General features: G+C 38.5%; 1 protein-coding gene across 3 annotated transcripts in view; it reads right to left on the bottom strand.

The window, feature by feature from the left end:
- EPHA5 (EPH receptor A5) overlaps nucleotides 1-13,458 on the bottom strand; it is a 336,440-nt gene that overhangs the window by 254,504 nt on the left and 68,478 nt on the right. For all 3 annotated transcript variants that reach the window (XM_004590860.4, XM_004590861.4, XM_058667260.1), the window contains exon 3: nucleotides 7,802-8,465. In XM_004590860.4, the coding sequence (XP_004590917.2) occupies nucleotides 7,802-8,465 (664 nt within the window). The remainder of the gene's footprint in view (nucleotides 1-7,801; nucleotides 8,466-13,458) is intronic.

Genomic DNA, 13,458 nt, shown 5'->3' with positions numbered 1-13,458 from the left:
ACACATACCTCATCTTCTAAATTTGTAAAATTTATATCAGCACATCAAAGATCAAAAGAACCCTGCTATCTACAACACAATCTTAGACTCAGTATTTCTAGGGATGGGCCTCAGATTTTTCATTTCTCCCGTATTCCCAGGGTTTTCCAAGCTGTGCACAAGAAACACTCCTTGGCATGTAAACATGATGTGATTTAAATTCACACTTTACAGGTGCATATTACAGCATGTAAGATTTCACAGATAGGGCAGGTAAGGCTCAGTCAGGTTCACTCCAGCCTGTGACACATCTATCAAACACAAGAGAAATGACCCGAGGCCTGTTTCCCAAAAAGCACAGTATACTGAATTTCCTGAACACCCAAACATTTCCTGATGCTTTCCATACATCCATCTGATGCCGGGAGACTTATATTTGTTCATTTTATGCAGATACTAGCTATTTTACTTCCATTTTGGATTTACAGTTGCGGAGATTGAAACTGACAGGAACATCTTTGTGAACACACATTCTCTAAGTTTTCAGTGCTGAATCTCTCTTCCCATACAATGTTGCTCCTGGTGACTCCACTGACTCATGTCATCAGATTTTATATAAATCCTTTTCTTGCTATCTAAATAAAATTAAGAAGAAATAAGACAAATGAACTATGCTTTGTTTTCCTAGCATTTTTAAATTTGATTTTCAGCCACTTCTAAATATATCAATTAAAACATGCAAGAATATAGATATGTAAAGATCTTCGTGAGATCATTATCATTAAAACGTTTAGGAAACTTTCTACCTTAATCTGTAATAATGGATGTTTTGCCCAAGTGTATTTGGGAATGAAATCATCATTAACTCTCCATCTGTATGATCACAAGGAGCTCCAAGCCATCGGTGTTGGAATCCACCGGCAAAGTCCTAACATGGAAGAGTCCTCACCAGGACAAAGCATCCTAGAAACTTTTCTAAAGCAAAACGTGCAGAGTTGTTCTCACAATTCTTGTCAGGATAAACTATAACAACTATGTGTGATGCTTGAGCAGACAGACAGGTGGCTAGACAGATATTCAGAATTTTCACTGACACATTTTCTATTACATATGAGAATGCAAATTCAGGTCATCAGTTTGAGCCTACACTTTGGTTCCTCTCTCCTTCACTGCCAAAGCACCCTCTCTTTCTACCCACAAGTTCACTAATTTACTACTCTCATTAGATCAATACAATATCCCTGGTCTTCTTTTTAAAAAGGTATAATAATTTCCAACTAACCATGCATGCACCGATTCCATCCATCAAGAGGTCACTTCACACTTGAAATGTGTGTGTTTCATCTTACATGTGAACTGAACAACTTTTACATGGAAAATCAGAAATTAACACTTCAAATTTCTTATATTTTTATATTTAAATGCATCTAAAGAAACTAGCATAAAGCAGTTTTAAAAAGCAATAAAAGATACACATGATTAACATATTAGAGCAGATTGCTGCACTGGAAGCTCCTGTTTGACACGTTGTTGCATTTCTTACATGTTGGCTTAGCCATGTTCATAGGAATATTCGACCACAGAGAAGAAATCAATCTTTCCTCCTGCCCTGTAAAAAATAGCTTACTCGAACTCCAACTACTCACACGACTGTCGGGTTTTCCCCTACACTGGAATTGGAGACGGGAGTTCATATTCATGTCAACCGGACGTGTTGTGTTCCCAGCATACAGAAATTGCACTGGCAACTTATAGTGCCCTGTAAAAGGTAACTTGAAGAATGAAGGATAAACTGCCAACCAAGTAACAGCTCTTTCAGCTTTGAATTCCTAACACAATCCTTATAAAGCAGGACCCATGATATTTATACAGCATGTTCACTCAAAATCCAAATGTAGGATTTTCATTTGGTACATGCAATAGCTAAAGAATACACGTAGTTAGGTGTGTATACCTGGTTAGATAAAAACGCATGGAGAATGCCCTTTTATAATGGAAGTTATATATCCCTGCCAGTACATTTAATTTTTAATGACATACACAGGTGTAGATATAGATACATACAGACAGATAGACATAAGAAACGGCCCATTTTAACTGAGTTAAGTACAAAATGTTTGGCCTTGTGTTAAGTAACTTTCAGGTATTAGCTCACAAGATTTCCATGAAGAATTTAAATGGGAGAAAATTCATTAGCAGAGAGATGTGGGACCATGCACAGGGATGAGGGCTGAGAGCTGGCAGACAGGTTTGGAAGGCAAGCAGTCTGAATCAGAATCGATGCTAACACCAGCAGTTCACACTGCCGATCACAGGCAACCTGCTTCCCATCACATTCAAGTTCAGTTAGCCACACCGCCAAGTTCCACTCTGTGAAATTCAGACAAGTAAACATGTTCACGTTGCAAAAGTAACCAGCTCACGAAGCTATCTATGAACACAGTTTCAGTGGCTCACCTGTTCATTTGGAGACAGTGAATATTTGGAATAGCTGTAGTCAATCAGGAACAATTTTCACTCAGTGTAATTTTGGTAATATATGAAGATATTTTGACTGTCAAAATCAGTAGTAATGCATTCTGCTGCATCTAGTGGGCACAGCTCAAGGAAACTGCTACCAATCCTCTAATGTGCAAAACATCCCTGCTACTGCTATTACCACCACCACCAGTAAGAAAATCATCTGGCCCAAATTACTAAGCGTGCCAGTGAGTGCTGAGAAAGCACAATGTAGAGAACACAAAACGGGCAGGCATTCTGGCTGGGCACATTAATCAGCTTGGGAGGCTGGCACTCTGTCCCAGAAAGCCAGTTCCTGTCTTAGCTACTCCATCCCCAGCCAGCTCCCTGCCAAGATACTTGGAAAGGCAGCAGAGGGTGGCCAAGTACTCTGAAAACCTGGATGGAGTTCCTGGCTCCTGGCTCCAGCCTGGCCCAGTTCTGGCTGTTGGGGGCATTTGAGAAGTGAACCAGAAGATGGAAGATTAACAAACCTGTGTGTGTGTGTGTGTGTGTGTGTGTGTGTCCTCTTCCCTCTCTGTCACACTGCCATTCAAGCTCATAAGTAAATTTTGAAAAACAAAATAAACTGTGTACATGTTCTGAAAGTTTAATAGAACCAATCCCATACAATGTCACATATCAGTTTATTTCTTCTTAACAATGAAGCCTTCTGTATTTCTCATGTGGGACATCTAAACATGCACTGACATGGCCACTTCATTATCTTGGTGTGTCGCTTTCAGCAGCAGCAGACACGCACAAATCAACCTCCATACACACATCACTGACATCTCACACAACTACCACTATCATCATTTACTCAAATTTTCAAATTAAAATCCATTTTCTTTTATTTTATATATCAACAATATTAAGTAGAATTAAAATTCAATGCCCTTTGACATTTTTATATTAATACTAATAAAAAATAACTAGGGTATCTATGCATAATTACACAAACACCTAACTGATTATATTCCCAGCCAACTCTGCTTCAGTCATAACCATGCACCAACAGTTATGAATGATGGGCATACGGCTCCCTGCTGCCCGTGCACTATTTCTGAACCAAGGCTCTTTCTTCAGCTGGGTATTTTCAGTACATTTTCCTGACTGTGCAATCATCTCCCACTTGGACAATTAGTAAGTGCTTTTCCCCCATAGTCCTTGATGTGGACCGCGCCCTTACCCTGCATTTTAGCATGGATTCTATAGCTTCTTCCCTCTGGCTGGTTTTGGCAGTGACCTACAATATAAAACTCTTTCCTCCCTTTGCTATATGGGAAACCATAATTATCTAAGGCTAATTTCAAATTACTACTTTATTCCACTAGCAACTGATGAAGATTAGTGGGCTTGCCTTGCATCGGAGGAAAGCAGCAACATAATCACAAGAGAACTCAGCAGGCCACATTTGATTCATGTGATCTCAATTACTTCTGTCAAACACCATTCACTTCAATAACAAGCAGAAATTTTCGAAACGGGTCTTTTGCTAACCATTTTGTATTCAAAAAATGTTTTTCACATGTCTCTTAAGGGAAGAAAAATAGCAGACATTTCATTAGAAAGAATAATAAATAGCAAGTAGGGAAACATACTTGGATAAATAGGTTTGGGATAAGCTTTGTTTCTCAACATAAAGAACATTTCAAAGAAATAAATTTGTGTACTTCAGCAGCTCATTATTGGAAATTCAGGCATAAAATTAAGACTAACAAAACAAATCTACACTACACTTTAGTTAGTAAAATTGAGATGGGAGTACTTTGGTAAAACCAGATTATTACAGGAAAGGAATTGCACCTGTGTTTATAGAAGTTAAGTGAGGAGATGTGGAATTAGCAAGGACTCCTGATTCACTGCTCCATGATCTTCTGGCTTGAGACCAAGTGTTCATGGACCAGCCAGCATCCTGAACACTGAAGATATATCCTCTCAGACACGAGTCAGCTCCATGGAAGTATGCTGTCATCTTCCACCAAATTTTAATATACTATGGTAACTATTAAAATGGATATATTCAAACCTCAGATTCTTATTATAATTATATTCTTAATTAAATCCTAACAGTGAGGTTATCAAGGAAGCTGGGTAATTAAATATCATTAGAGAATAAGGTCATACTATAAATATATTTTGATATATAGAAAATCCACTAAGATGGTCTTTATCATAACTAATATAGGAAGTGTCAATCACATGTGATTTAATACTCCAAACTTCAGAATATGGTCTGATCGTCATAGGATTAAGGAAGGTTCCATTTAAAGACATGTTTGTCCATTTTCGGGAACACCAATGAGAATTTCAGAAAGACCAAGATGAAACAATACAAACGTGAGATAAATCCACAAAAGGCAGTGTTTTAAATCGTAAGACTGATGACTTTGCACATCCTCTCTCATTTCCTTGGAATCCACCTCCATCCTGTTGCGATTTGGTTTCTTTCTCGTTCATTAAATGAAAAAAGCCACTGCTGATATCAAGGACTTCGTAGCACAACGGGGTGGGATAGTCCTTCCTCCAGCTGCAGATCAACGGACTTTTGCAAAACGGTACATCAAAAGAATTCTATGCAGGGAGAGTGAATGAATGAACATCAGTGAGCCTTGACCTTGCCAGTGAATCAGATACAGGAGCACAGATGGGAAGGATCAACGTTACAAGCAGGCATAAAGGAAGTGCAGAAATATTCCAGGGGAAGAAAATAAAATCGTGAAAGAACAAGTAGTAAAAAATAAACAAATTTCCTTTAGGAAATTTAAAACAAAAAAAAACAAAAAACCTGCTGTGGCTGCAGAGGTTGGGATCCGAGCTCACTTTGGATGAGTCTGGGAAAAAAACCACCCTGGACCTTAGGACACTGACAATCACTAAGGCCTGAAGAAAACAGCTGGGGATACAATGTGCGCAGGACCCAGGGCACACTTGGCAAGAAACGGACTGCGCGTGTGCAGGAGCTGCATTCATATGGTTCAAAAATCAAAATTCCCGGTCATTCATTAAATCTGAAAAACAAAATTTTAGTAAGGTAGGCTGCTAAATTGAAGGAGAAAGGAAGCAGAAGTGGATGGTTTTAAGAGAGAACTTGGTGGGCCTGCAACAAACACTTTAGGAAGGTTTGAAACTGAGTGCCCAGAAAGATGGCAAAGATGCTTCTGAACTGACTGCCTTCGCAGGAAGTAGAGTTCTAAAGACTTGGTGATCAAACTTCATCGGTGTTAAAGGCACAGTGCAAGTCAGAGCCAGGATGGCACTTACCCTACACACCTCATCCACCCACTCCCCACCCATGCACACATCTACATACAAAAAGACGCCAGAGACTTACCTGTCCAAAGCAAACACTCAACAGATACTTGCTTGCACTGAGTTATTCACTAAATGTTTTAAGTACTTTGCATTGTATGCCTACAATGGCATATGCCGTTTACTGTACAGCATCAAGATCCACAGAGCCTCAATTGTACAGCACACTTGTTGGGCTGTGGTCTAAAGACAACCTGCCACCCACAGCTGGAATTCACGGTAACTTAGTAAAGTGGGCTACAGTGCACACTCCTCAGATAAGCCCACTTCTCCCAATTCAGCACCTCCTCCCTACTTAAGAAAGTGTAACCAAGAACGCTGAAGTGTGTGAATGCTCGCACTAACATTTTGTCAAAACACTTGCATCACAATATAGTTTATAGGCACAGGAGACTGTTCTAATCACACTGAGCAGTCAAATTCTGTCCTCTATAACTACAGCTCTCTCTCCTCCTATGTCAACCTCAACGAAAGCAAAAGTTACCTGTGAATTCCACAAAACAGTGTGAACAAGTAATCAAATACAGCACGCTGCCATACAACACTATTAAGTAAATGTTTGAAATGTAAATCATGGTTTATATTTACATTATTTTAAACTAAAACAGGTTCATGGCCCTGATCTTACAATTCTTGATTTGGATTTCTTCATTTACCATTTAACCTGAACTTGAACCAGCTATAATACTCAAAAATGAAAGTTAACATTTTTAAATGCAATCAGGAACAAGCTGTGATTCATTTCACCAAGAACCTTACACACAGAAACATAATTTTAATTTGAGACAACTGTCAGGTGTGTGTGTGTGTGTTTCTAAATCCAGTGCAGACGGTTGTGTTTTATTTGAAAAAGTGAATTCATTTAGAGAGTAAAGCAAAAAATGCCAAATTGAAGCCGGTGCTCAAAGAGGAAAGTTAAGTGCAAGAAAAATTAACCGAATTCATGAAAATGTACAAGTGATTTTCCCGGCTTCATTTCTCTGGATCTATGTTCCATCTGCAGTCAAGGCTAGGCGAAGAAGCGAGTCTGACCACGTGCTAGCAGCGGCGTCCCAACAGGGGAGGCCAGGGGAGCACAGGGTGGGACCAAAGCACCAGGTCATATTCGACTGGCCCCAAGTGATACACGTGAAAGCCTGAACATATCACATAAAATAAGATTTGGGCTCACAAAAAAATGAGTGTTTTTAAAGGGAAGAAATAACTACTTTTACTCTCCATAAGTTTGTCTTCCCTCTGCTCAAACATCAAGTGTTACCCTGTTGTGGAAAACCCCAGAGAAGGATCCAAGTTTAAATTCACCACAGTGCGGGCAAACAAGGAGCCTTCGAATGATAGGGAGGCATGCATGGAAAAATTAAAGCAGAAAAAAGTCTTCAAGGGCACACTGCTTTGAAATGGCATTTTCACCTTGGCTCTATCACCAAGTAGCTCTTTTTGTGGGGCGCGGCTTATTATGCTCCTAAAATGGATCTGTAGATTTTAAAAGACAAGCATGTAACAGCAGCCACATGCAAACACCATAAACTAAGTCTGGTCAGCTTACAAATGTTTTGCCCTGAAGTTCATATGGCTGAACTCACTTCTGAAGAGTTTTCAAAAGTAAGCCAAAACAAAACAAACCTCACGAAAGATCCTTCATTTTTGAATTTCATACAGTAAGTCAATGGTAGCAAACAGCTTCATGGAGAGGAATTAAACAGTAGCGAACAATAATCAAGCAATGCTAGGTATTAAATTCCTTGATTCGAATCATTCAAAACTAAAACTTCCGAACGCAAAGTGAAACTCCACGGGCATCGATTATGCAGAGCCAATAAACTACTGCACTAAGTTTTTGATCGCTGCCAGACATGCAATGCTTTTGAAAAGAGAGAAATCAGAGTGCAAGAGAAATATTCTCCATAAATTAGCAGAGTAAAAGGCCACTAGTTCACAGCCTCGGGTGGAAGTGCACACACGCTGGAGGTGGAGGACGTGGCTGCGCAAATCCACAGGCAAGTCTTACCTTGACAGGTGCCATTCCTCTCTTCATATCCGGCCTTGCACATGCACTTCCCGATGGGCACCAGCCACTCCCCCTCCGCGCTGCAGTGCATCTTGGGAGGTTCATCTGTCACTGAATGGTTGACACAGGAGCCTGACACTTCCAGCAACTGCGAAGAATCTGCTCCAGTGATGGTGTCGGGGAAGACAGCCAAGTGTCGCACCACTGAAGGGCATTTTTTATAGTACACACGCACAGAAACGAGAGCAATGCAAGCACCAACGTCTTGGAAAGCAAGATAGAAGCCCTTTTTGGTGAGCGGCCCCACATCTCTGACCTCCGTGTTCAGCTTCATGACACGGTCACCGAGATCAAGTTCTGTAAAGCTCTCATCAGCGGCAATGGTATCAATTTTGATGTACTGATTTTCCCTGATGCTTCTCCCGTTTTCATCATTGGACTCAAAGTAATACATATTGAAAGTTTCTTTGCAGGTTCCCAGGCCTCCTGGAAGGCTGTTGCAGTCCCGCAGGGTGAACTTGAGTTCTATGAAAATTCTAGAAGCACCTTCGTTGGAGATCCAACTGGTCAAAAGCCAGTTGTTCTGATTCTGTTCCATAACTTTGCATACTTGATATGTGTGGATAGGGGTGTAGTTTTCATCCACTTCACCAATTTCTTCCCACTGCACAACAAAAATGAGAAAGATGAATATTCAAATAAAAGGAAGAGAGCCAGGAAAAATCGCAAAAACACATCACAAGGAAAAATAAGCCACACAAATGCCTCTAGTCTTAACATGCACACAAATATTTGTCAGGAAATGTCACAGAAACTGAAATCCAAAAATCAGCTATTTTGACATAAAGAAGTTCTGAAATCCATATGTGGTTTTGCTGAATACTTGCTAGGATCTTCTGGAAGTACAGCATTGAGAAAACAAGGTCAAGTTAAGAAATTGCATCTTTCATTACATCCCATAAACCAAAGATGAACATATAGGATTGATTGCTATGCCCCACAGTAGAAATGTGCATTTCAGAGCAAAAGAGAAAAGAAAATTGAATATGAATGAGGTTAATGAGAAGAGCAAAGAAAGTATATATTTGGAAGAATAATAATCGGGGGAACAAACAGTGGAGCCAATATTTATTATGGGAAAGAGGAGAACAATTTATAAAATTGTAAGTTTTCTATAATAACTAAATGTGGGAAAGAGGAAGAAATTTTAATGTGCTCAAACAGCCAGTTATTTAATCCTGTCAAGTTACAAATAACAAATCAATGTTGTAATAAAAGCTGATGCAAAATTTATAAATTTAAATTAATAATAGATATTTCATTGAACCCCTCTACTCAATACCCCATCAGAAATTCAACAGTTAAAGGCTTATTCATAGATTTGTTATCAGATATAGAAATATAGTAGAGATTTTTTTGTGTGTTTCTTCAGCGACACATTACTCATTCAGTAGCATGTTATTTAATTTCATGGTGCTGTTAATTTCTTTTTTCTTCCTGTTGATTTTGTTTTGTGGCTTTTCATTTAAGGGTATGTATAGTAGCTGTGTAATGGAGACTATTATATCTAGTAGCATGCTACTTAACTTCATGGCATTGTAAATTTCTATTTTTCTTCCTGCTGATTTTGTATTGTGAGTTTTCATTTAAGGGGATGTACGGTAACTATGTAATGGAGACTATCACATCCAGATGTGAGAATACAATGCAGTATGCATTTCTATTTCCAGAATAAAGATGGACTCCCAATAAAACTATTTACTGTATCTTGACAAGAGGATGCTGGACTCTCTGCCATAGTCCATGCCCACAATGATGGACACATGACTGTGTATGAAGAACTATACTATAGTAATAATATAGGGGAACTCAGTGAGGGGGGAAGGGGTTGGGGAAGGGGTAAGGGAAATCCCAGGGCCTGTGGAACTGTATCATAAAATGATAATAATGAAAAGAAGTAAAATTTTTAAAAATATAGATTGATAAAACAGATGATCCTGTCATCTCAAAATAACTGACTTCTTGTTACAACCTGGCAATGTATTAATTCTGCCTTAACAATGTATTATTCAATGCACAACAATTGAAGATTTCTGGAAACACATCAGATATAAAAAACAATAACTACGGCTTACACAGCTTCAAAAATGGCATCCAGGTAAGGAGATACAAGGGTCCTCCTTTAAAGTAAAACACTCCAACACTGAGAACGTCAATGCACTATAATGATTTCCTCAACAGTATGGAACCAAATTTTTATTCTTCATAACGATGTTATTATAGCATAAGAAATTCCTTAAGTCTTTATAGAATCTGAGAGTATAAAAAGTACTTTTACTTCAATGTTTGTATGTCACAGAGCATTAAAACCATGCTTACTTTCAATAAATTTAAAATAAGCAATTTAAGATAGTAAGTATTACAGATAACATATTTAACACATTCGTCTCTTTACATATGAAATGCAATACACTCTTAGTTCTTGACCCTGTTCAGCTGACAAAAATGTCAGTAATGGGAAATCAAAGATGCATGCAAATAAATATCTTACCTTCAATAGCATCTCTCAAAATTTTAGATTCCATGTGATACAAATAAAAGGTGGTAATGAGATGCAATTCCTAAGCTCCTGAAATGTAGCCATCAAGATTATATCTGGCATAACAATTTACAGGTATCCTGTGATGTCCAGTATTCATGTTCTGATTTAATCTCGGACCTCTCTCAAAAAATATGTAAACTATTTAGCCTGTGATTTCCTAAGTCAGTTTCCTGTTTTATCATGTCGTTACACCACTTACATTTTCTCTCCAAGTGACTCAAGCACCCATATCTTTACTATAAGTGGCTCTTGAATGTCATGATTAATGCTTCACGCAAAAGACCATCTCAACTAATCAAATGAAAACAAACAATGCATTTATTCGGAATAAAATTCATTAAAATGTCTTTGAATTAGTAAAACAGACATAAGCATGAAAAATCATTCTTCTCTAAGAAAGGTTTCAAAATCTACATTAATGTTACTTCAGATCTTTTTATGACAGTTTTTCAGTACGAAAGTCGAGAATTTTAAATAAAAAGCATTAAATCACTCATGTAACATAAATTGTTGCATTATTCATTTAGCAGCATCTTGTTAGCAAGTAAAAACAAGTGGAGTATCAACACATTCCAAGATTTTAACCTGGACAACTCACTATCCCTGTCGGTACAACATCCGGGGTACCAGAGATATTAAAAATGCAAGCCAAGAACTTGACGAGACAGCGTCACAGTTGGTTCAAGTGACAATTTCAAAATGTGTCCATAAGCATCTTACTTCTCTAAACCCTCTCATAGCAGAAATCTGTGATATTTTTTTAAATTCAGAATGTCATGATGATATTTTGGTTTTCTCTTCAAGTTTCCAAAATATAGCCAAAGCGCAGATTCAAATTCCTAATAAACTAACAGAAGGCACTGATTATGCCCGTGCCGTTCAGACTAACGGGTATCATATGAAACTCCCATGTAGATGTTCAGTTAACCACACCTAAAATGAACAGGTCACTAATTTTAGACCCATTTTTTTAAACAAAACTCCAAACTGGTACACAATTCATTTTTCTTATAATATTTATTTTGCCCCCTTGTCTTTTTTTAATGAAAAAGAACATTTCAGTGCCTTCAGTAAACATCAGTTATGGGAGAAAAAAGACAGAGAGTGAGGAAAAAAATAACACCTAAGAATGTAAAAAAAAAAAAGCATGTGACAGACATATTCTTAGGAGACATTTTTATGTCTCACCAAGATGACAATAATTCAAAGAAGACAATAGGTAGGAAATAACATTCTCATTTCAGTTTTTGCTGGATTTGCATTGAGTTAATGATTTACTTAACCATTGTCACTGAGCCTTTTGTTGTCAGAATCCATGAGTGTTTTTGCCAGTATGGTTCACCAAATCCAATCATGGTGGACGGCTCAGTTTCTTCAGATCCTCAACGCCCTAGAGTTCATCCTCGGGGCCCATGCAAGTCTCTATAATTCTATGCCATTGCCTGACGATGAAGGGGCTAGTTACAGAGTCCAGGGACTGCATGCCCAGGCTGACTACTCTCCCTCAGGGCACAGAGAGCTCCAAGTCAGTTGAAGTCTCAGCTCACAACTGGCCGGGTATCCCACGTCAGTTACATCCAAAGAAGTAGCAAAAAGGTAAAAATGACTTATTTTTAACAGCCATATTGGTTTCACAGAATTCCCAACATTCAAGTCACCAAAGCCTTCAGCTGCTTTCTGCATTGCCTATCTGTGTTGTGCCCCACGTGTGGGCTATCTCCCACTACACTGTTCGTTACTACCTCATTTTCAAACCCCCAAATCACACAACTCTTGCTTTTCCTCTAACACTTGAAAATTCTGACTCAGAAATTGCAAAATGACTCACACACTCAAATCCTCAATGGCAAGCTTAACGACAATCAAACTCATTTAGACCTTTCAAGTTATCCGAGAATGTCCATGCAAGGCCCAGTTCTGTTTTCATCTTCATGATGCATTTTTTTAGCTTCCACATCAGAATCACTCTAGTGAAATCGAGCTACAGTGGTAAGGAACTTCACATCAGACTTCTTAATACTCATCTGATCTTACAGAGAGAAAAGATTCTGGGTCTCAAGTTCCAGGTTCAGCTCAGACAATACAAAGGATTTGTCCAAGCTCATGCAAGACGTGTTGACCATCTGACTACAGTGTCCGCAGTCCTCCTGTTACCAGCTGATATTGCTCTGTCCTGAATGTGTGGATGTACCCCGGTGCCTCCTGACTCACAGCACTGATTACCGTACCATTTTGTAGAAACTAAAATAATATTGTTAAGACATCATGTAGCGCTCCACAAACCATTCTTCATTTCTCTGTGTATTTTAATACTTAGACATTCAGACAGGAGGGAAGAACCATGACTGTCTCAATTTCAATTATTTTTTCAGAGACATTGGGATGCTCAATAAATGTTTGATAGTGAAAGAATTTCTACAAGGAAGGGAGTATGCCACATTAGTCCAGAGACATCACTAATTTAAAATAACTTAAATACAGTAAATTATCATATAATTTTGTTATGTTAAACATAGAAAAACACAGAAAAAGCTGTGGAGGATGGCTTAAGTCAGTAGACCCCTACACCAACATGGGGGACCAGAAGAGGCTCCTGGCTCCTGGATCTTGGATCCAGAACAGCTCAGCTCCAGCTGCTGGGGCCATTTAGGGAGTGAAACTCTCAATGGAAGACCTATGACTCTCCTGCCTTTCAAAGGAAAATGAAATGTATCTTTTTTAAAAATAAATACATATTTTCTCATTCCAAGTATATCTGCAATGTTTTATGAGTTTAATTTTACTTAACAATTTGTGAATCAATCTTTCATTGGCCTAATGCTGTATGAACTTGAACTTACACCTTCGTTGAACATATTTCTTTCGAGCAAATGTTTTCAAAATATCCATTTCTATTTTGTTTACTCAGACTTCTTTGATACTTTAAGCCCTGTAATAGCCCACAGTTACAAACACTACGGCCTTGCTTTTCAGACTTCGGCGGAATCAAAGGACAATCCTAGCAATGCTTTTGGCACAGCAGTGTAAAAAAATATGACCCAAAATCGCTGTCTCC

Source organism: Ochotona princeps, chromosome 7, assembly GCF_030435755.1.
Source record: "Ochotona princeps isolate mOchPri1 chromosome 7, mOchPri1.hap1, whole genome shotgun sequence".
Classification (NCBI taxonomy): Eukaryota; Metazoa; Chordata; class Mammalia; order Lagomorpha; family Ochotonidae; genus Ochotona; species Ochotona princeps.
This window is presented reverse-complemented; position numbering and strand designations above follow the sequence as displayed.